The sequence below is a fragment of the Patagioenas fasciata genome, chromosome 4, assembly GCF_037038585.1.
Source record: "Patagioenas fasciata isolate bPatFas1 chromosome 4, bPatFas1.hap1, whole genome shotgun sequence".
Lineage (NCBI taxonomy): Eukaryota > Metazoa > Chordata > Aves > Columbiformes > Columbidae > Patagioenas > Patagioenas fasciata.
This window is the reverse complement of record NC_092523.1, coordinates 47,377,938-47,399,759: the sequence shown is the minus strand read 5'-3', so window position 1 is coordinate 47,399,759 and position 21,822 is coordinate 47,377,938. Positions and strand designations below refer to the sequence as shown.

General features: G+C 42.0%; 1 protein-coding gene across 2 annotated transcripts; it reads right to left on the bottom strand.

Annotated features, from left to right (window-relative positions):
* Positions 1-317: 317 nt before the first annotated feature.
* TMEM154 (transmembrane protein 154) lies at positions 318-21,361 on the bottom strand. 2 transcript variants are annotated; one of them, XR_011738822.1, is made up of 6 exons: positions 21,170-21,361; positions 12,546-12,857; positions 10,767-10,794; positions 9,529-9,621; positions 7,918-7,978; positions 318-4,322 (listed from the first exon to the last, which is right to left on the bottom strand). XR_011738822.1 is itself a non-coding variant. In XM_065837510.2 (6 exons), exons 1-6 carry the CDS (start codon positions 21,234-21,236, stop codon positions 4,307-4,309), a joined length of 570 nt encoding a protein of 189 aa, XP_065693582.1. In that variant the 5' UTR covers positions 21,237-21,356; the 3' UTR covers positions 318-4,306. The 2 variants fall into 2 exon arrangements, 1 of the variants encoding a protein (XP_065693582.1); XM_065837510.2 differs by having other exon boundaries at positions 9,536-9,621; positions 21,170-21,356.
* Positions 21,362-21,822: the final 461 nt, after the last annotated feature.

The following is a 21,822-nucleotide window of genomic DNA, read 5'->3' as shown; positions in this document are numbered from 1 at the left end:
AAGAAATATAAAACAGCTTTTCTTTCTTCAGTAAAACTAATTTCAAAGCACTTCTGTAATTGGAAATGCCAGTGCGCTAGCCTTTAGGCTTTTTTTGGTCTGAATTTTAGCTAGCTGATGAGAGTAACGTATCTACATACTGTGTATATCTCTGTACATTTTCTAAGGCCTGAGTATGACATCAACAACAAATAATTGGCACCCAGTGACTTTAATGGATTAGCAGGACTATGGGAAGGATAGTACCTGTAGACACTAAAAACTTCTTCAAACCTTTATTAGAAAAAGTTCTTTAAAATCTCAAACTCTTACACAGAACTGAGCAATATTATCACTTTGAAATATTTGTTACAAAATCATTTGAAACAGCTATTTAATAAAACAGTTGCACATACAGCAATTTCATGTACAGAATGTAAACAAAAGGTTGGGGTTTTTTATAGCCCTTCATCAGATTTAGCATTGCTAAACAATTTGCTCTGATCTCATAGATCCATAGTTATCTATGGATCCATAACTGACAGCTACCTAGAAACTAAACCAACATTGGTTTTTTGCTGAGGTCAATGTAAGAGTTATGTGCTTTACAAGTGTATTACTATTATGGTACGAATTAACTGCTGGTAATGCCAGTAACCATGTTTGCAATTTTATGGAAGACTTGTTTTTATTTTACTGAAAAAATCTCTAAGATGGTGATTTTTAGCATATGTAGGAGAGATGCTGGTTCTTAATTACCCTTCTTTGATCCACGTATTTCTCAAACAATTCCTTCTTTGAATTGGTAGCTTTTCTGCCTTCCGTAGGACAGAAAGTGCTTGCACTGTAAATTAGATACTGAATTCTCTTCAATAGTGATAGATAACTGCTGAAATACTCAATGAAAATGGAAGAGGAGGTAACAGTTCCTTAGGAATCATCACATTTGATAAACATTTTAGAATAATACATAGTGCAAGTGACTCTCTCTTTGCATGTTTTTCCTCAGTTTCTACTGAGGGATAATAATTTATCAGTTGGTGGTAGATGTTGCAAGATGGTGGATCAGCTCAGCTCAGGCTGATGTTGAGGGTGCTACAGCAGAGGCATAAATATTGTGTAGTGCACGGTGCAATACTAAAATTTGTAAAAATCTGCTAGTATCAGTATACTGAGAGAAACTGTATGTAAAAGGGAACAACCAGGAACTGATGACAAGTGTAAAACAGAGTGCAAGGGGCACACAAGTAAGCAGGAGGGGGAAATACCGAATGGGGTGAGGGAGGAGAGGAGCCAATGCAGGGACCACATTGAAGCCGTGTCCATGATCCTGGGGTTCGCAGAAAGATTTGGCTGTAACCTGAGTGGGTCCTGGGGGGTGGCTACAGCATATACAGAAGTCAAAATAAAAATGAAGACTGAAGAAAGAGCAGAGGGGTGACATGGGCAGTGCAGAGCTGGGAGGGCTATCAGACAAGTGGCTGATCCCCTACGTAGTAGTCTAAGGTCAGGATTTCAGATCAGAGGTGAAGAATAACAATGATGTAAAGATGTAAAGTATGTGTAGGAAAAATAGAAATACTGAAAATCATATGTGCCTAGCACTTACAGGATCTATTAGAAATATTCATAACTATACTTGTATCTGAATTACTTGAAACTTGGTCTGTTTCACATGAGGAGGGTGGGATTTGATGAAATGCTGTCTTTTTCAATAGTAACTCAGCAACTATGAGACTTATATTCAACAGTAGATCGAGGTAATTTGTATTTAAAATTGGCCAAGGAAGTGTCCAAAACATTATTTTGTGTTTTTAAATGCTTTGAAAGTTCCAGAAGAGGAAGAGAAATTTCCTGGCCTACCAGATTTTAGAGAGGATAAATGGCATTACCTGGATAATTATAAAGCTCTAACCTGGACATTAGTTCTGGGCAAAATTGATTTTAAAGCTTGATATGGAGATTAATTGATCGTGAACACTGGAATAAGAATTAATGCTTATTAACATGAGTTTACAGAATACACATTTGCTGAACTTAAATTTAAATGTTTTTAAGTAACACTAAACCTCTGAGAAACTTACTTGAAAATGTATAGCATTTCATCTGGCAGAAGGACTACTCAGAATTAACATTAGTCTCAAGCTAGCAACAAAACACATTCATGACACAGATTCTTTTCCAGTGCTGTAGCAGACAGAGTTAGCGCACTGCACTATCATAGGTGTGGTTAGGACAGGGTGAAGGATCATCAGCATGTCAGAATTGAGTTATACCAGGTAATGTCGCTTTTGGAGCTCGGTTAGCTTTCAAAAATTAAAAAAAAGGCAAGTCAGGGAGAGAGTCACCACTGCGCACTGGTGTTGCAACTGCTGGGTCACTGCTGCCTGCCCTCCAGCCACACAGCTGGTGAACATCTCAAAATACATCTTTTTAGCCTGTACTGTTAAAATAAACCACACTCTGGTTTTGGCACCTGCAGGCTAGTGCTTTACAAATAGTAGGAAGTCTGAGCATAACATCCTTGTTGCAAAGTAGTTGTTAAAAAAGCTGCTACTGGAAAATATCCACTTCCATTTTTTTAATTTTCTGTTTTTCAGTCTTTCACTTATTGCCCTCTTGTGATTGCATTATTTTAAACCAATATTCTAGAGAATGAGTTTACTGTCAGGAACTTGTGGAAATAGTTAAAAGTTTTGAAAGATCAACTTAAACTTTTTTCAAAGTTAAAAAACATCCAAGCAGGGAAAATTAACTATCACTCATATATTAAATCCAGTATTTGCAATAAATTGTTTTGAAACAATGATGAAATCTCTTTCAGGGAATTACTAGTCAAGTCATACTCAGTAATGAATGAATATGGTTAACTGTGAACATTTTTTTCCATTTTATATTTTGACACATCCTCAATCACTCACAAAGCTGAACCCTTCTCTGTGTTTGTCAGTTTTTAGTGACACTTAGCTGTCATGCCAGAGGCTGGACACTTTTGTTTGCTCTCTTTAACCAAGCTGTACATGAAAACATGTTAGTGAAATATTTGCCGGCAAAACAAAACTGATCATATTAAACAAAGTGGGAAGAAATTATACATTTAAATAAGATGAGGATAGGCAGGATATAATAGGGTAGGATATAAGATATGGTTGGATGTTAGCTTAATATTTTAAAAGAGGTGGGGGAAGCTTTACACAGACAAGGATCCGCTTTCTTTTGTGTTCCTTATTTAAACTACATCCATAAGGGATATGCCACTTAAAATCAGTGGATGCAGTTACAACATTTATATGACCACCTTGAGTTATCTCAGGAGTATTTTTTTTGCAGTGTAATTAAAAACGACCAGGCACTCTTACGAGTCTGTGTCTTTCAGATATTGCAAGTTCAATATTCAAAACCAGAAGAAACAGAAATCTTATTGCATCTGAAAGCCTTGACCAAGTAATTATACAACACTTACCTAAACTTACGTTTGGTGTGTCTACTGAGTTGTTCAATTTTTCAACCTCTCATTAAAAAAAAAAAAAGGTTTTCAAGATGAATATTCCTGAAGTAGGTGATTGTTAGAGAACAGCACTGAGCAAGGAGGAGCGTTAAATGGTTAGAGCCAGCCCAGGGTACTAATCTGTGGAGATAATTAACTGAAAGGCAGTCTTAAAATAATATTTTTCATTTTAATTTGAAAACTAAAAGGCACACTACAAAGACTGTGCCCTTGCTGGGCTGCAGTCCCTTCTAAGGAATCCTTGAAGAGGCTTTTCAGCTGCTCTGTCTGTTCTCAGACCTGGTCTGTCCATCCTAGTGTGGTACCTCCCCAGCAGAAGCCCTGTGCAAATCAGTGCACCGTTACCAAAAAGGAAGTTGAAAAACAAACATTGCATAAGATGAGCTTTGCATCCACCAAAGCAGGGCAGACCAGAATTACGGATCCTGTTCGTATTTAAAAAGGCACAAAAAAGTATTAAGAAAGCCTCCAAACTTGGAACAAAAGTGTTTTTAAGTGCTGCATGATATACAACTTAAGAAATAGACAAAAACATGAACTATTTTTAGATTTTTGGGGGGGAGAGTGGGGTGGGAACAATCTCATTGCAAAAGGAATTTAACTGAACCCCTAATCTTATTATAGTGCTTCTCCTTTTATTCTTTTCCTCTTCCCCTTGGTGATGTTTCCTTTCTGAAGACTGTATGTAGCAAGACACAACAAAAGCACTTGCTTCTCTGGCCTTTTGAGATGAATTATATTTAAATCCAGTTCATCCAATATGAAGGACTGTTAGCTTGTGCACTACTTTGCTTTAACCAGTTCTTTGCTGTTCTGACTTCATGATTCACCATCACTGTGTGTACATGGAAAAGAAAAAAAACACACCAGGGTCATGCTATGGTTAGTTGTTTCAGCAGGAAATAATATGCAAGAGTATCTCTAGAGTCCGCAAGAAGGTGTTAGAAAACTGATGCGTCAGCCATGCAACGCACGAGAGGACCTATCTGTGGTGCTGGATGCTGGCAGTGAGGGCTGGTCTGATTACTGGTTAGTGGCGCCCCAGAGCACCCTTGCTCCGGCTCCCAGGTGGGGACTGAGCAACAAAATTGCCCTCTTCCCACAGATAAGGATAATTTTTTTACAGATGAAATTTTAGTACTAAATCTGGCCTTGTAACAAGTGAGTTTTCTTTGTCCTGCTGGTTTCTGCCTAGCTAGTTTTCTCCCTTGTGCTTTTATTAATAAACGTTTGGTTCATGCCAACATTAAGAATGCAACATTTTCTTTTATCAGCTGGTTAGATTTCAGTTAGAATTCAGTTAGAATTTCAGTTAGAACAGCAGAATTTTAAACCACCAATGAAGATAAAAGGGCTGCTTAGAATCTTAATATTTCACTTGGTGTGTGTTTTCATACTTGGCAGACTGCAAACAGCAATGCTGGAAAGGGGAAAGGCTGCACCTCTGTCTGTCAGAGAATAAAGGTCCCAGGAGAAGAGATTGGTCTTACACCTCCTTGTGCACCACACAGGCAGCAGCCCCCTTGCCCGCTCCCTCCTGCAGCTGCAGGAACCCTGGCCCCATCAAGACTGGGAATATTTCTTGGCTCTCCACTCAGGTACAATTGCGATTTTTAGCACTAGGTTTTAAAGGCAAGATGTATTATTTTAAATATGTATATTTAAAATTTAATGTATTTAAACACATATATTCTTAACTTGGCTTATGCACAAGGCAGATGACCACCAGCTACAAAGGAGCCTGGGCTGTCATGTCTTGCCTCTTGTGTGTGAATCTGCAGCCTTGATGCTCATTAGTACAGACGTTGGCCAGAACAAAAGCTTTGTTTTGTTTTACTTTGTAGTCTTACACTTTTCTTGCTCAAAAGATTTGCTGAAACACCTATTCATCTGTGCATATTTCTCTTTCTGGTGTTATTTATTCAGCTAAGAGTTTAGTCAGGGAAGAACAACAGACTTTGGTATGATATGGTTCAGTTGCAGAAACAAATGGGAACCTTTTCTTTGTTGTTTACCAGGAAATCCCACCACTTCAGTTTCACTTTGAAATGAAGTGTGTTTCAAAATTGCATGTAAAATGAAATTTGAAAAAGTAGTTTTGAGTTAAGGGAAACAACTTAGATATATTTTACCACCACAGGGTTCTGCTCTTTAAAACTTTGACAAATTTTATATCAAAAAATCACTTATTCTGAAAAGCAGTTTTGGAACAACTTTGGTTCTGAAAATGTCAATGTCATTGTTGAAAAGTTTAGTCTCAGATGTTTTCAAAATGATATCTTATAAAAATCAATTCATAGTTCAAAACATCTGGGTCTTGATGAACACTGTTCCCCCAATATATTGTATGAAACAGGAAAACAACATCATCAATAAAATCTAAACCAGGAATTACCATAATTTAAGAATATATTTGCCTCCACAAAGCAGTCTTCCAGAATCTGAAACTGAACCTAATAATCTTGTACTTTGTATTCAACCAATATCCTTTGCCTGAGCAGCTGTAAATGTTTGAGAGATAAATCTCCTCTCTTTATTTGCATTTGTTTGCCTTCCTACAATTTAAAGGCATACATTTCTCTGCAGCCTGATCCTAAGATACCAGTCATACGAAAATATGCTTGAATAAAGTGTGCACCTTCAAATGAAGCATACTTATCTGAACAGGGCTGCTCTTCTGCATCAAGACTTAATCTTCACTATAGTGCTTTGAAGTTACAATATCTCTATTTTACAGGTGGAGAACTTGAGGTAGAGTGTAGCCCAAGATACCTTTTGCCAATCAGGAGCAAACCCCCCTCCTTTTGGTGGGGTTAATCTAAATCCTGTATGAAAGCACTTTAGCAAGGGTGGTATTTAAAATGCCAGCTCAAGCTGCTAGGTCATGATGTTTGTTTGTTGTGGTTTTTTTTTTTTTTTTTTCCTTAAAATGAACTGTTAAATTTCTGGGAAATAAATATAATTCTCAGAGTGTTGTCATGCCTAAAAAGCCTTTTATACTAGACTGTCTTCTGCTGGTGTTAGCATATGGCTCAAGCATGCTTTGTCTCATACTCCATGGCTGTAGTCAGTGCCATGTTCAGCAAACCTGTTTTTTTAGAGAACCATTGTGCATTTGACTCTCCTTAGAAATTTTCCATCTCTGAGTTATCATTTAGACTCTGTCAAGGAAGACCCAGATGGCTAGTGAAGCCAGTATCTTTTCCAGCAGTGCAAGGTAAAATGATTGCATCTGGAGTGTTTTTGTTTTATAAACAACCCACAAAGGCATTCTCTCTTGCAATAACCATAACCGGAAAGTTTTAAAATACAAATAGCTGTAGTGGTGGAGCTGCTGCATCCAGAAGCTACTTTGAAACTGCAGCTTTGGAGCAACCAAGTTGCAAACTCTCCGGCAGTGATGATTTAGCATTACTGCTATTTCACCCCTGAACAAGGAAAGTCAGGAAAGAGAGGGATCAGGATATTATGATGGTCTACAGTGGAAGGCGCAGCTCTGTCTGAGGGGTGTGTTGAGCTGCATTATCTGATCCTGTGGGAAGGGGAGACTCAGGGCCACCTCTCACCATTCCCCCCCCCCGCCATGCTTCCACCACACCAAGGACTTTCTCAATGGGCAGGATGGTTTAATTGCTTGTTATTGTAAACTGGCACAGAGGAGCTGCCTCATCCACTCCCTGAAATGCAGCTGCAACACCAGCATACAGGCAGGGCTGACACACAGCCCCTTGCTTCCAGCTGAAACTCCAGGCTCAGTTTTAGCTAGGGAAAATGGGAGTCTGAGAAGGGGTTTAGGGGTTCTGGCCAAAATCCTGGGGAAACCAGCTGAAAAGTTTTGAAGTTTACAAGCTGTCAGGATCATGGTTTTGCATCAGTCCTGGGATTTCTGCTTGTGCCTGTGAATTGGTGCCAGGTCTGGGGATGTGCTGCATGAGGGTGCTGGGAAAATCCTTTGGCTTTTCCTTAGTGTCAGACCAGCCCCTGTCTGGTAGGTCACAGCTGCGGCTGAAACATCTGGCAGTGGTTCTCAGGGACCTACAGGTACCTGATGGCAGAGGGGAGCTGGGTGTCTGCACTGGCAAGGAGTACCAAGGGAGCTATGCTAAATGCTTGTATTAACACCTTGGGAAACTGCGATTAAAGCCTGATCAGTGAGTGAAACTCAGTCTGTGCCATTTGGTTGTCTATCTTGTGTGGGTTTACAACCACAAGATTATTTAGGAGTGCAATTTACAGGCAGAGACCAGCTTAGAAATAAGAGCATCAAACCATTTGTTTAAGTGGAAATCAAAGTTCCTATATAAAAGATCTTTTTACACTTAAATAGACCAAATAATCAGTCTATTTATAACAAAATATATTTAAAAAATAGATTATTTTGGAATTACATTGACCATATTTCTTCAAATAATATAGTGAACTAAAAGTACCTTGGGTTAGCAATTGATTCTTTTTCTTCTTCTCTTACAGTGGGCAAACATTCACAATCAGCTGAAAAAGGATAAGAAACAAAACTGTAGTTACACTTAGCAGTGATTCTTCATTTATTTAAAAATTGCATCAACGTTTCTGGTGCAGTGTCTCTAGAATGTAAAACTGCAGATTATATTCTGTACCCTTTTATATGTAAAATCAGCACAGTCTACATAGTGTAAATGTTGTCTCAAATCCTTCTTACCTTGAATAGGTGTTGCTGTCATTTCTTTATTATATATATTTCAGTTGTTTATGCACACCGATACAAATTAAGTACTTTTGAGGACTGTTTCCCAGAAACGACCCTGGGGAGGACTACTTGTTAATCTTCCACTGCTTATAGTTGCACCTGCTTTATAGTACAGCTGGGAATTCAGGGCTGGGGTTTAGGGAACAATATTGGAAAAAAACCCGATATGTAACCTACTTCCTCCCTTCTGCCCAGAGAATTTAAAAGATATTTTACAGCACTGTTTCTCCATGTATTACACTTAATGCCTCTATTTCATTGCTGCTATTTAGCACGTTTTTTGGTAGAGCTTACAGACCGCGAAGGTCAAAACCCCACCGTGTGGAGTACTGTGCTAATGCAAAGAAACGCTCCAAAGATTTTTATGGCCTGAAAAACAAAACACCCCTAGGAGGTCGGGCAAATGAGCCATTTGGATGTAAGACAAGGGACCAGGAATGAAAAAAAAAAAAAAGTGTAAAAAAAAAAAAAAAGTCAGGGTTTCAGCATTTCCTAGCCACTGAAAAGCTGTCAGTGGCTCAAAATCAGGCCTTGGTTAATTCACACCTTACCAACAACCTGCAGTTTTTGAGGAAAGCCCTGAAGGAGGATGTGATACTCTTAGAGACTTTGACTGGGAGATTTCAACTGGGAGTAAAATGGAGGAAAAAATACAAGATAGTTCAAAGTAGCTAAGAGGGCACTGAAGATGCTGCTGGTGGTAGTTACCATGGGTACCAATTGCTCCATGGGCTGCTGGACTTGCTGGAGGGGATGTAGATGGCGAACGGTGCTGGCAGCACAGATCAGCTTGTCTTTCATGTGATAGAGATGGCAAGAGAAGGAAAGGACATTGAGAGGGGAGGAATATAGTCATAGGGTCCTGGCAACAATTGTAAGTAAATGGTCATCTGAACTATGAGTCAATGTGTGTTTCTTCTATGATAGCATGGTGTGGAGCACAGAACTGTACAAACTGAAGTCCGAGAGGACTAGATGCTTCAGAGAGAACTAGTATGCTTAGGACTAAAAATGTGACTTTAAAAATATAAATACTGTTCACAGCTATATGTGCATTTAATAGAAGTGTCTACTGGAAACTCAAAACATTTGATATTCCATCATATGTTAAAAATGAGCTCCCACACAAACTAAAGTACTCATCTGAACAATTCTACCCCTGACACTTGTACAGCTGTTTTAGTAGCAGGGAGACAAGAACATAACTAAAAATACTGTAGGAAAAGCAGTGACATACATACAAAATGGCTTTGATTTTCTACACATGGGATCTATATCAGCTATAAAGAGAGGAATGATGGAGTAGAGGGGTTACCGTGTACCATTTTTGTTCATGCTGTTCATCCATTTATCAAGTTCTTCCATTTCTATCTCCATAACAGAGGGTGTGTCTTCTTCAAAAATAGGACTTGAGAGAAAAGAAGGGAGGGGAAAGGCATTACACAAAATGCTTCATTCAAACAATTTATAATGTAGTAATTTTCTACCAGTCTTTCATCATTCCAGGCACATGTAGCCATCCTAGCCAAGTAATCTGAGAGGATGTCAGCCCAGCGGGTGCAAATAAAACAGCTGCAAACAGATGTGGAGTGGCAGTGAGATGCTGGTCCTGGGCAGAGGTGAGGCTGCCTGGGACCCCACATGCAAAGGGACTCTGACAGTGCAGCCTGGGGTATGTCAGAGAACAGGACCACTACAGGTATTCAAGAACTGGCCCTACTGTACATAGAAAATCAAAACATGCAATAGGTCATCTCTGGCCAGCTGGAACAAACAACAAAAGTCCTGTTGCTCCAGTGACAAAAGTGGAGGGCCTAAAGTTTCATCCTATCTGTGAGCGATGTTGTCAGTGTCTTCAAAAAGGGAAGGTTGTAAGTATAGTAACTCTGCATTCATTCAAAAGCCTGTTTAGCTTACCTTTGCTGGTCATTCCTGGAGTCACAGGGTAGAGAAAAAAATATTATTAGCAAACCCATCTTTTTATTTCCCCATGAAGTCAATTTGATAACTTCCAGCATTGACCAGCAAGATGGAGCTCAATAAAAAGTAATGATAGAAATTATCAGTTGTGTAAGAGCCACGCAGCTTTTGGCTTGTTTTCCCAGCAGCTTAGGCATTACTTCCACAGCAGCTGGGCGAGCTTTTCTGCCTCACCTCAGAGTGAGAAGACAAACTTGAAAAACAGGGGAGCAAGACACAGTGCTTATTCTGAATAGTAAAAGCCTGTGCTGAGCCTGGGAACTGATACCCTTTGTTCATGGTATACCCATAGCTTGTGGCATCTTGTGGCTGGGGTTGCCTAGAGGAGGTGTAGGCGTGGTGGTGGGGCAGCGCTCGCCTCTGCCACCATAATGCCTGTACTTCTGTTCCAGTCTTACACCTTCAGCAAAATACTGAAGTCATGCTTTAGCCACCTCTCAAGGTAGTTAACTGGGAGAATTAATGGCAAAAGGTAATGGTGTTTGGTGTACAGTTAGGTAGTGAAGGAGCCAAAAAAAATTATATCCTGTTGGACTAAGAGAATTTTTTAAAAGTAACATTCATAAACTTTACCTTTTCACATTTTCACTTCCCAGCTCATCTGGAAAAGAAAAAAGTTGGTGTTCATAGTTCTGCTCTTTATATATAGAGGGTCCAGACTGCAGGCAAGCCTTGAATAGGGTCATGTAAAACAGGTTGCATTTTCAAAAGGCATGGTAATTAATTTGTAGATGAAAGACAAAATATCTCATCCTGTTTGCAGTTTTCAGAGGAACTAATTTTTAATCTTGAACACACTAAAAGCAGCTCGTTATTAGCTCAGCCATGCTGGGAGGAAGCCGACTGTTGGTCCCATGGTGGGCACAACACTGCAGTTGCATGTTCTCCTGAGCAACACAGATGTGAGAGAAATGGCATCCTGAAAGGGAACCACTGCTGCAAAACAATTTACTGGAAGCTTTGGGATATTTTGCTGCAGACTATCTGTGTGCAATCTGTCTCTGCCTGGAGACTCTGGGAGCCACTCATGGAGAGAAGAAGGAGATAATAGACTTGCATGGCAGATTAAATCTCAGGTAAATGAAGCTGAACTAGCCAGATGCCAAAAGGGATCCAAAGCAAGCTGTCACCCCAAGACAAAGTAAAGATGGGGAAAATAATAGTGTAACAGCTATTATTCAGATAAACAACTTCCTCTTGAGGAAGTCTCAGCCCTCAAAAAAGAATTAAGAGCTACATATAGGTTTCACATTGTATATTGTCTTATAGCAGCTTATTTTTAATTCAATGTTGCAATGGCTGCTGACACCTCCCATTTGTTCCAGCACATTCCCTGGCTGCAGAGCCACTCAGTTCCATGGAGCCACCTGCCACTACCTTGAGGATGCCCAAAATCCAAGCTCCAAGCAATAGGCACAGGGCAAGAGATGCCAGGATTGTGCTCCTGCAAGGCTCCACATTTCCTATCCCTCTGAAGAGTATATCTGCATTTCAGGTCATGCAGAAACAGGTGGGGAACGAGATGCCTGATTGAGATTCAAAGTTTGTTATGAGAGTAACCTGGTGATAAAGCAGGTGCAGCCTAAAAATGCCTGAAAAATGGACTTTAAAAAAATCTATGTTGAATGTATGTCTCTGCAGACTGAGGAGCTTACAGCTGCACTCCTATTCTGTAAAGGTACTGATACGACCATTTTAGGTTTTCACTTACCAATTGCATGGTTTTAATAAGACACCTCAGGGTATTTTCTGTTGCTTCATATTCCTAGTTTCTAATTTCTTTTTTTGCTAACAGATCAAGGTAGTTTCCTCTAGTGCTGCTCTCCCTACTGCAGCCCCTAGGCTGTCTGACCCCTGGACTCCCAGCTCATTTACTGTGATACCTTCATAGCTGCCACGACCCTACAGGATCCTTTTAAAGGATTCCATTAAATGGTTTTACTTGTTCTTATTTTATTGAAGCTCTGAGGAGCTTTACCCTGTGGGCAGTATAGGCAACGGGAGCATTAAATTCACCTTGCATGAAGGTATTAAGCATAAAGATGGCATAAGTGTTTGCAGACACCCAGTTATGTCTGTACGCTGGTCCTGGCACTGCCAGGAGATGGAGCTTGGTGTGGTGGATCCCGTGGGTGCGCAGCGAGAGCAGAAGCAGAATGAGCCCCTGCCCAAGGACAATTGCGTGCCCAAATACAGCTGGCTGGGGATGGATCCCTTTCCTATCTGTCCTATGTGCAACTACAACCAGAGAACTGCATACTACATGTGGCATCTCAGGCCTCCAAATAATGTTTTGTTCATGTCAAGTGTGTCCTAAAAATACCCTTCAGATGCACAAGTAGGCAAATTTACCTTGCTTAGACTTTTTCCTTTTATGATGTATTACAAAAAATGCAATCAGCAAAATCAGCAAGACCAGCAGCACAACGGGGACAATGTATATCAAGATTGACTGTTCTGCCACTTCTAGGCTGTCCTGATTGTTCGTGGCATTCAATTCAGTACTTGGAGTACTTTTTGTTTCAAAACCACTTTCAGTAGCGCTTGCAGTGACAAGTACTGGCTCACGGTCATCCACAGTTGAAGGATGTGTAGCAGGAGGAGGTGTTACTGTACTGGTGGATAATATCGGCAATCCATCTCCTGAACCATCATTTTCAGAGCCTGCCAAATATATGAGGACAACTTAACATTTCATGCATTTTATTTGTATTATCAGTAAGTCAAAATGTACAGCTTTAATATTAACTTTTCATTGGTTGTCTTGAAAAACAAATCAGCAGATGCCCCATACGCATAGATTTGAAGTCAGATGTAAAATTAGATCACAAATTGGTCACAAAATCTTACCAGTCCTGACCGCATCTGTCAGCTGGGTTTTACTGGAATGCATCAGTATGCCTGGATTCTCTGTGTGCAGCTGTCTTGCAAAACCAGACCTTTTTTCCTCCAGGTTGGCATCCGGTCTCTCTCTCACGTAAAAGTTATCTTCTCAGTAAACCACACCATCCTGCTTTGCTGCTCAGCCTTGGCACGTATGGTCACAACCTCTTTTCATCCTTCCTTACCCAAGGAGTTGGTACTCCCTCTGGGGAGATCAGCATCCCAGGTTCACTGGTTCTATCAGCTCACTCTTCCACCCATTTCTGTGCCTTTCTCAAATGTATTAAATTTGCTTTGCTGTGAAAAACAGAAGTCTGAGGCCTGCAGAATCTGCTGACTTTCACTTCTGCTTGGACTAGAAGAGGTAGTAATAACACAGGGACTTTACTGGATACAAATGCAATTAACTGCTCCTCTATCTGATCCTGTGGGCTGGATAAAGGAGCATGCAGTAAAGAATCAGTGCTGGGTATTTTTCACAAATTTTAAGACTGGGGCTTTTGAAGCTTGATTTGTGTTTTGGTTTCATTTAGCATGTATTTTGCAAGAAAAGTGGCTAAAATTGGTTATATTGGTAATAGTGAAACAACCTTTTTTGTGGCTAATTAAGAGTCTGTTTACTGTCATGGAGTTTAAAGCTTAACAAAAGTATAGCAAATTTGGGGCTGACACTATATTCCTTACCAATGCAAAAAATCCTGTCATAGCCAGAGGTAGAGGAATCAGTCCCTAGATAAATCACACCATCATATTTCAGAATACAAAACCTTCAATAGTTTTCTTAGCATGAAACGAAGTTATGATTTTTTGGTGTTATCTGCCCTTTCAGATACAATGTTGGCATGATGCAACTTCCATTTTATGCAATAAAGCAGGATGAGGTTTCATGACTTTTGCAATGATGTGTTGCTCCCCTTTCTTGTAAAATGCTGGGCAGCCATAGTTTCCACTAGAGTTAATAAAAGCTTAAGGTTTCTAGCACCTCAGTGCTGGCATTTCAAATCTCACAGGACTGGAACCAAAAGTACTTAGCATTTTAAATGCTTTTGTAAACACATTAATCTTCATAATGGCCCTGAGAGATGAACAGTTATCATCTCCATTTTACAAATGAGAAATCAGAAGGACGGGATGCTGTCCTTCCAAGGGATGCCAAGAGGGAAAGGAAAACTGGGATTAGAGCGCTATCTCTTGCTTAATCCACTCTGCAGCATCTCCTCTCCTGTCAGATTTGTATCAAAGAGGAGATGAGTAGCTCATGAGACTGTGTTCCAGGAAACCCAATTTCAAAAAAATATAATCATTTGAGTGTCACAGTAGCCATTTATCTAGATTTTTATGCCACACTTAACATTCAGGCCCCTGATTTCATGCTTTCCTAAAAACTATGAAATAACTTTAATATTTAATAAATAATACCCAATACTTGAATATAGCATTTAACACTGTAAAGGTCACCAGACTCTTTCACTGCAATATGACAATGAAAATGTTAGTTTTCCACTGGCAAAACAATTTGTATTGATAGTCTCTATGTTATATTCTTCTGTATTTTATATTTCAGTCAAGAGCAAAACACTATCTCTGCCTCTCTTGTGGGTAATGACCCCTTATGCATGTGCTCCTTCACCCTTCCCATGACCTACTGGTTCTCCTTAATCCTATCGCAGAGGACGAGATGGAGAGCTCCTCTCCCTCATTAGTTTTGGCCACTGACTTATCTTTCCCAGGGTAGTTTACAGTCCTTGGTGCAAGCAGCTGCTGCATTTTGACTGCTGTTGCACAGAGCAGCAAGGTATCACTAGAGGTGGCTGTGCTGCAGACCATGGCATGATGGAGTGATGGACTGCACTGCTGGGGGAGCCGATGGCCCCCACAGCCTCAGTGAACCACTTCAATGACCTTACTTCATTTTCCTCCTCTAGCCATTGCCCTTGAAACCTATCATCTGCCTCATTTGATATACTGACAAGGACAAGCCCGTTGCTTAAAATAGTACAAATACAAAAAGGGTGTGGGGAAAACACCTTATTTTTCATTTAGCCTTAGAGCTGAAATGGATTTTTCAAATGTCTAAAGCATGGTGTGACTTGAAAGCAAAAGCAAACAGTCACACCTCAAAAACTGTAGGGCTAAACTCTCAGCTGCAACATATGTTGCACTTGATTTCCAAGACAATTTCTGGTGTCTCTGGTACTTTTTATTTGCCTGGTTTTGAGCTATGAAGCAGATTTCAAGTAATTTGTCTCTGTGTGAAATAGAATTACCTTTTCCAGTCTCTAGGCAAAGAAAATAGCAAATCACAGGGAGTGACCTTGCTGCCATGTATTTTTCTTCACTTTGCATAATTCCAGGGACAAACCAGCATCACTTCTGTGAACACCATTTCCCCTTACAGAGATCTTTTATCAGAGTGAATTAAATATGTCTTTCAGCAGAAGGGCAGTCAATTGTACGATGTTCTTGCAAAGATATTGCTCTTATTTCCCGTGTTTCACCTGCTGCCTTGACACATCTCTCTCCAGCTCTTCTGCCTGTCAGCTTTGAGGACTGGAACTCAGATCTAAGGGATACCCCACCTGTCACAGAGGGGCTGCTCTTGCTCTCAGGCCACCCACATGTCAGATTTTTTACATGGTGAGAAAATCAGTACCTGCCTGGCTCGCATCAGGAAAGGATTTGTACTTCTAGCCTGGTGAGGATAGATTTGGGCCTCCTGGTGCAGGCACAGTGCTTGCCACAGCCAGCTGTGTGGGCCACATGAGACCCACGTGGTTGGCCCCAAGCTAGTTGTTATTTTTCGTAGCTTTTCAGTTTAAAGTGCTCAAAATAGCAAGTGGGCTGTCTTGCAGCTGGCCCCAGTGGCTGTTTCATAGGGTGAATGTAAGTTGGATGTTGCAATGTTTGGAGCAGGGCTGGAGAGCATTGGAAAGTCAGAGACTTTGTGAGATGCTATTAAAACATTTTCTCCCTTCCTGGAGGGAGACAAATTTGCGGTGGTCATTTGTACCATGAACTGTCTTGTCAGCTGTGCTTGGGTTTCACCTTGCAGAGATCTATGAGCTCCCTCTAAAAGGGAATCTGACCATAACATACATTCAGGATGGAAAACCAAGACAAATGGAGTGGAACAAGGAGCAAGTCACATCTGACAATCTAGATATCTCCTTGACTTTGCAAAACCCATGCCCATCCGCTTGCTGAGCTCAGCCTTGTGCTGTTGGCACATCTGTACTGGGCCCTCTGCACATCTTGGCCAAAGAGCAGGTGCTCACACAACAACAGCATCAATTTCAGCTTTGTCTGGACTGCCTGGGGCAGGAGTACTGGTGGCCTCTCCCTGTGTTGAAGGAAGTGGATGGGAACACACCACAGTTTCAGCCCAGCCCTTATTGCCATTCTCTATGCTTTCAAGAGCAGAAAAGAGAGGGGCTGGCATGCAGCTGCATTTCATCCTGCTGGGGAGCTGGGCATAGCTGGAATGGAAGCTAAGAAGTTCTCAGGTTTCCACCACTGAGGTATCAGAGGATCTAGTCCTCAGGGAACCAAAATACCTGAGCAAGCACTAGCAGCAGCTCAAAAAAAAGTTCCATTAGGGTTCTTATGAATTACATAAAGGCTATGTCCCTGTATGCAGACACCATGGTAGAAGATATTCTTCAGTATTTTCTATTTTAAAATGATGCTCTGATTACTGATGGGCTTTGCATGAGTTTTGGAGGTGTGCCCAAGCCTCCTTTTCAAGGGAGGCAAAGGGAGTTGAATATACTGAGCAGCTTTGCAGACTGGAGTCCAAACAACTGCATCTCAAACAAACAAACATAATTTCTGTTGTTGCAGCATTTTTTCCTCTGAGGTTTGTGCTGCAGTACGCAGAGGTGGTGATACGAGCTTCTTGATGAAGTAAGTGGGCAAACAGGTTTCTGATTTCAATTGGATGTGAGGCAAAGGAAAATAGCCAGCAGTCAGCACATTTGGTTCTGCAACAAATCATCAGTCTCCCTGCTGCTCTTTCATCAGACTTGAGGATTGGGATCTCTGAAGGGAATTTTTGAAATTGCACTATAGTACCAACTTACAGAAGAAAAAGGGATGGCATAGAGGAAAAGCAAGAGCTAAGTCAATGGCATAGTCAAGCTTAGTAGTTTGAAAGGGAATTTTTTATTTCTCCAAACTTTCCTATAAGCTATAAAAATGCAGTGAAAGGAAGGCTCACGAGAGGGTGACAAAACAAGAAAATGCTATAAAGCTGTATATGCTGGAGCAAAGTTACCATATCCTATATCACTCTGCTCCATACATGGATTCCTTCTGGTGGTATAGTCATACAACTCCACATGGTCCATATAATTCTCTTTCCTATTGCTTGACTCATCCCTGTTCTGTTCCTCTCCCTGTGTGTCACGCTGTTGTAAGAAGGGCTGTTCCTTGCCATGGCCAGGGCTTGCCTGGCCGCCTGTTGTGGCAGGTCCTGCCTGTCAGTCTGGCTAGAAGAGGAATCCTGGAAAGCCTGCAGGATAGCTGTTGGGTGCATACGCTCTTCTGATGAGGGAGCACAAACATTTCAGGATGGCTAATCTGTAGACAAGATCCTATTAAAACAGAGTGCTTAGGAAGTGTTATCTAGGTATAACCTGAAAGAGGAAATAACTGTTTAAGTCCATTTCTAGGTGATGGAAACTGCTTTTTTCCTCACTGTACTTCCATCCAGCTGAAGTGCCGCATTAACTGCCAGTGTTGCAAATTCAGTCACGCATTTTAGAGTCAAACTGTTAACCTGTAGTCTCATTTCTCACTCCTAGTACTAAAGCTTTTCCAGACAAATTTATGCATTTAGTTGCATCTACTTAATCTCATGGCCTTCTAGCTCAGCATCAGTGATAGCCCTGTGACCTCACTGTGATGCAAATCTCTTGGTGCTCCTTGCTCTCAGGAGGACACTGAAATTAAAGCTTCAAAAGCTCTGGAGGATCTCCAGCTGTCCTAAAAATCTCTTGAGGGAAAAAAGACTGGGGTCACTGACTGAAGTTTAGTATACAATCTTGCTGATGGAGAGATTTTCTAAAATGTCCCTGAAGCACTTGAAACACAGTGGAATTTTGTGTGTGTGGATAAAAGGGAGAAATAGAAGTAAATACATAAAAGGAATTGATGTGTTCAGTAGAAAGGCTTTTTCATCTGCTTTTTAGGGGGCTGCACTTTGGAAAGGGAGCGTGTAGAAAATCCTCATTTTTTATATTGTTGCTTTGCTTGAAAATTCTAACAGTTGACTCTGATGGGTTCAAACCCATTCTTGAGCTCATTAGTCTAGGGGAACAGATCAAAAGTATATGTCCCTTAGACACCTTGGCTTTGTAGGGGGCTCTACCTAAAAGGCATTTCTCTACCAAAGAGGGAGTTGCTGCCTGTGCTCATGACACATGCTGCTGAATATCTGGATCACTGATAGCAACATTCTTTGAATGATGGCTCAAAACAACAGTACAGAGACACAGCCAAAATCAAGCACTACCTGCAACCATCCCAGCTCTTCCACTTAACCGTCTCACACACTTGGCTGCCCCTTTCCCTCTCATGTTTTCTTGCTCCCTGCATTAGACCACCTACACTTTCCTGAATGTTTCACCAAACACGAACGGAGAGAGCGTACCCTGGGAAATACCCACAGGGTCAGACCCTTTTCCTTTAAGCTATAGTAAGGGCCTTAATACTTGTTCCTAGGGTCAGCACACACCTAGGTGGGTCTTCAGGGCTGCTGTGAGGCTGAGCAGCCAGCACCATCACCCAAAGAAGGAAGGGCCACTGCTGGCCCTCAGCAGGCCATCAGCCGGGCTTCCTGCCTGTGTAAAGCAAGGGAAGGGGACTAGTGCAAACCCTCATCTCCCCTCAGTGTGGAGCTGGGAGAGGGCCAGGACCCAGAGCTGGTACCTTAGGCACGGTCTCAAAGCTACCCAATTAGACTAATTGTCATGTAGCCAAGAGAAAACCATCTGTAAATAGTGATCCAAATGGCAAGGCTAGGGTTTTACAGGGCTCCAGCATGGAATGGGAACAGGACTTATAAAGGCTTCGATCTGTTCACACTGCAAGATTTAATCATGCTCTTGTTGACTATTTTGTAAATGGTTTCTAGACAGGAGAGGTGAGATATAGGAGATTCCCAATAACTTTTTCCTCCCTTCCCCAGTAGAGCACTTTAAGGGAGAAGACTGTCTGGGACTGGAGGAAAAAGGAAAAAATCTCCTTTAAAGGTCATTCCCTGTTGATCTGTGGACAAGCAGGGGTGAGAGCATAGGATCCCCCGAGGAGCTTGCCCTCAGCAGAGGGGCTCCTGACCTACTAGTACCTGCAGGGAATATAAGCCCCTTCACAATCTCTTCCCTCTCCAGTTCACTTTCCCACCCAAGGTCCAAGTTCACAACTTCCCCCCTCCCATTCTTGCAGTCAGAGTAAGCCCCAGGTACATTTTGGGGCTGGTTGCACAAGCAAAAGCCACCTGTGTGTGTGGAGCAAGGGTCCCTGCTCTTCTCCAGGTGGTGCTCTCCTCCCCTTCCCCAGCAGCTGGGGACTGGCTCAGGAGAGCTGTGGCTGACAGCAGTCAGGGAGAGCTCTGGCATGACTGACTCACCTCCATGGAGGAATGGTTTCAAAATCAACCAGAATTTAAACATGGACCCATGTGTAGGAAGCCCCTAAAGGTAGAGGGGAGTAGACTGGGGCAGCTGGTATGTGGCACCCACCTGGTGCTTTGTGCAGCCTTCAATGCCCATCATAAAGAAGGGCGGGGGGGCCAGTCATGGGCTGAGGGGTTTCGGGACCAAGGTGTCCCTCCACCCTGTGGAGATGGTGATGAAATACCAGCGATCAGTGCACTGCAAATAAGCTAAGGAAGCTGGAGCCTGATTACTCTGTATTGCTTGTGTCGTGCCCCTCTCTTTCCCTGGGACCTCTCCTCTGATCTGTCCACAGTGGGTTATTTTTTCCTTTTATTCTGAGCTACGTTCAACATTTGCAGCATATTTTACAAATGTGTCTGTAATGCAGACAAGACCGAACCATTTCATACGTCACTGAGCTCCCTCTTACAGCTAAGCAAGGCTCCTAACCGTGAGCAGCTCGGCAGCACGCCGGGAGCCAGCAGCACAGTTTTACACTCTGCTTATAGTACTGTTTTTCAGTGAAGAAATACCCATACCAAACCACCTATTTCCTTAACGAATTTTAAAACCTTAGTAGAAGTGCAGTAATAGCAGAGGGTGAGCACCCTCTCTCCCTGCTTTCTGGAGAGCTCCTGCTTGCTACAGCACCACAGAGGCAGAAAATACTTCTAGTCCATACTGAAGCACTTTGGCAGTGATTTTTTAACACCAAAAGGCACATAAGCACCGCCTGGCAAGGTTTTACAAAAAGAGCTGCCTGTCTTGCATAGTCGCTGGCAGCCAAAATGCCGGTGGAAGAAACTACCCCCTGCAAATGAGTGAGAGCCTCTGCAATGACACTCCAACACTTCAGCATTTTGTTGCAAGAGGCTTTTCCACTTGCAGTTCTTCCCTTCGGAAGGTCAGGACATAAATCCACAGTGCCCACCACTTTGTTCTGCAGTTGAGAATTCAAAATATTTTTCTCCAGAACCAGTTGTTCTCTTGTTAAACTGATTTCAGTGCACTGGGACTACGGAAATTGGTAGTGGGCTTTTGAATGGAAGCAGTGCTCTGTCTTTAACTTTACTATTAAATGCTGATAGTATGGGTGTGGGGTTAAAAAAAATACAACAAATAATTAAAAATAGAACCAAAATGCCTGGTGGACCAGCATGGAAAGTCCAGTTCCCTACATACCTGCAATTTAGGAAATTGTAGGATTTGGTTGCTGCTGTTTGGGGTTAGGTCCAAGGAAAAAAAAGTCAAAGCTTTGAAAAAGTCAGGCAGCTGAAAACGGAGAGGGTAAGCACAGCTAAAAGAAGCAGAGAGCAAGTCCCCACAGATCTTCTCCTAGTGCTCAGTTTGGAGGGTGTTGCCCTCCGAGTCGGTCCCATCGCTGCAGGCATGAAACGCAGTCCCACCTCGGGAGGCAAAAGACACTTTCTTACTCACCGTTCCCCACAGATCCTCCGGCCAGCAACAGGGCAGAGAGCAGCACGATGAGGCTCCACTTTCGCATATTACCTCGGCAGTGCTCCCACCCGAGGGGTGCTTCAGCTGCCTCCCTGCTTCACCCGAACATTTACATTTCCTGTTTCCTGCCGGGGTGCATCTGAGCTGCATTTCTTCAGGAGATGGACTCTCTTTGATGGGTTTTAGGAAGTGATGTAATTCCGTCTGGGCCTGTCAAGCAAGCAACGATTGCAAAAGGAAGAAGCAGAAAAAAAAGTTGTTCTTCAAGCACTAACTTGGCTGAAGCACATTTATGCTGTAGGTGAGTGCGCTCCTACTCTCTGCTGCTTTTTTGACTGCCAACTTTACTACCATCTGTCTTCATCTACCTGCACTGTCATGGGATGAACATCACGCAAATACAAATCAGACACAGAAGATCATTTATGTGTGTTAGCAGGAAGGTTTTAGGTTGCTTTTTGGGGTGGCTGAGCGAGCAGATTTCAATAGCCATGTGTGTGCCCCCTCCTCGCCTTGGTTTTCCAGCTCTCATTTTCCCTTCGGCGCAGTGGGACACTGTGCATTCATGATCCCAAAAGGCAAGCCCCAAGTGGGGCTGTCTTCAGCAAATGGGAAAAGTGGCTGGTTTGCTT

What these genes read in the sequence shown, in the direction of transcription:
- TMEM154 (XM_065837510.2), bottom strand. Translation starts at nt 21,236, where the DNA reads ATGCGAAAGTGGAGCCTCATCGTGCTGCTCTCTGCCCTGTTGCTGGCC. An exon ending in CGGAGGATCTGTGGGGAACG is followed by an intron (nt 12,858 to 21,169) that starts GTGAGTAAGAAA and finishes TATATTTGGCAG; the next exon opens with GCTCTGAAAATGATGGTTCA. An exon ending in GGAAGTGAAAATGTGAAAAG is followed by an intron (nt 9,622 to 10,766) that starts GTAAAGTTTATG and finishes TTTTCTCTCAAG; the next exon opens with TCCTATTTTTGAAGAAGACA.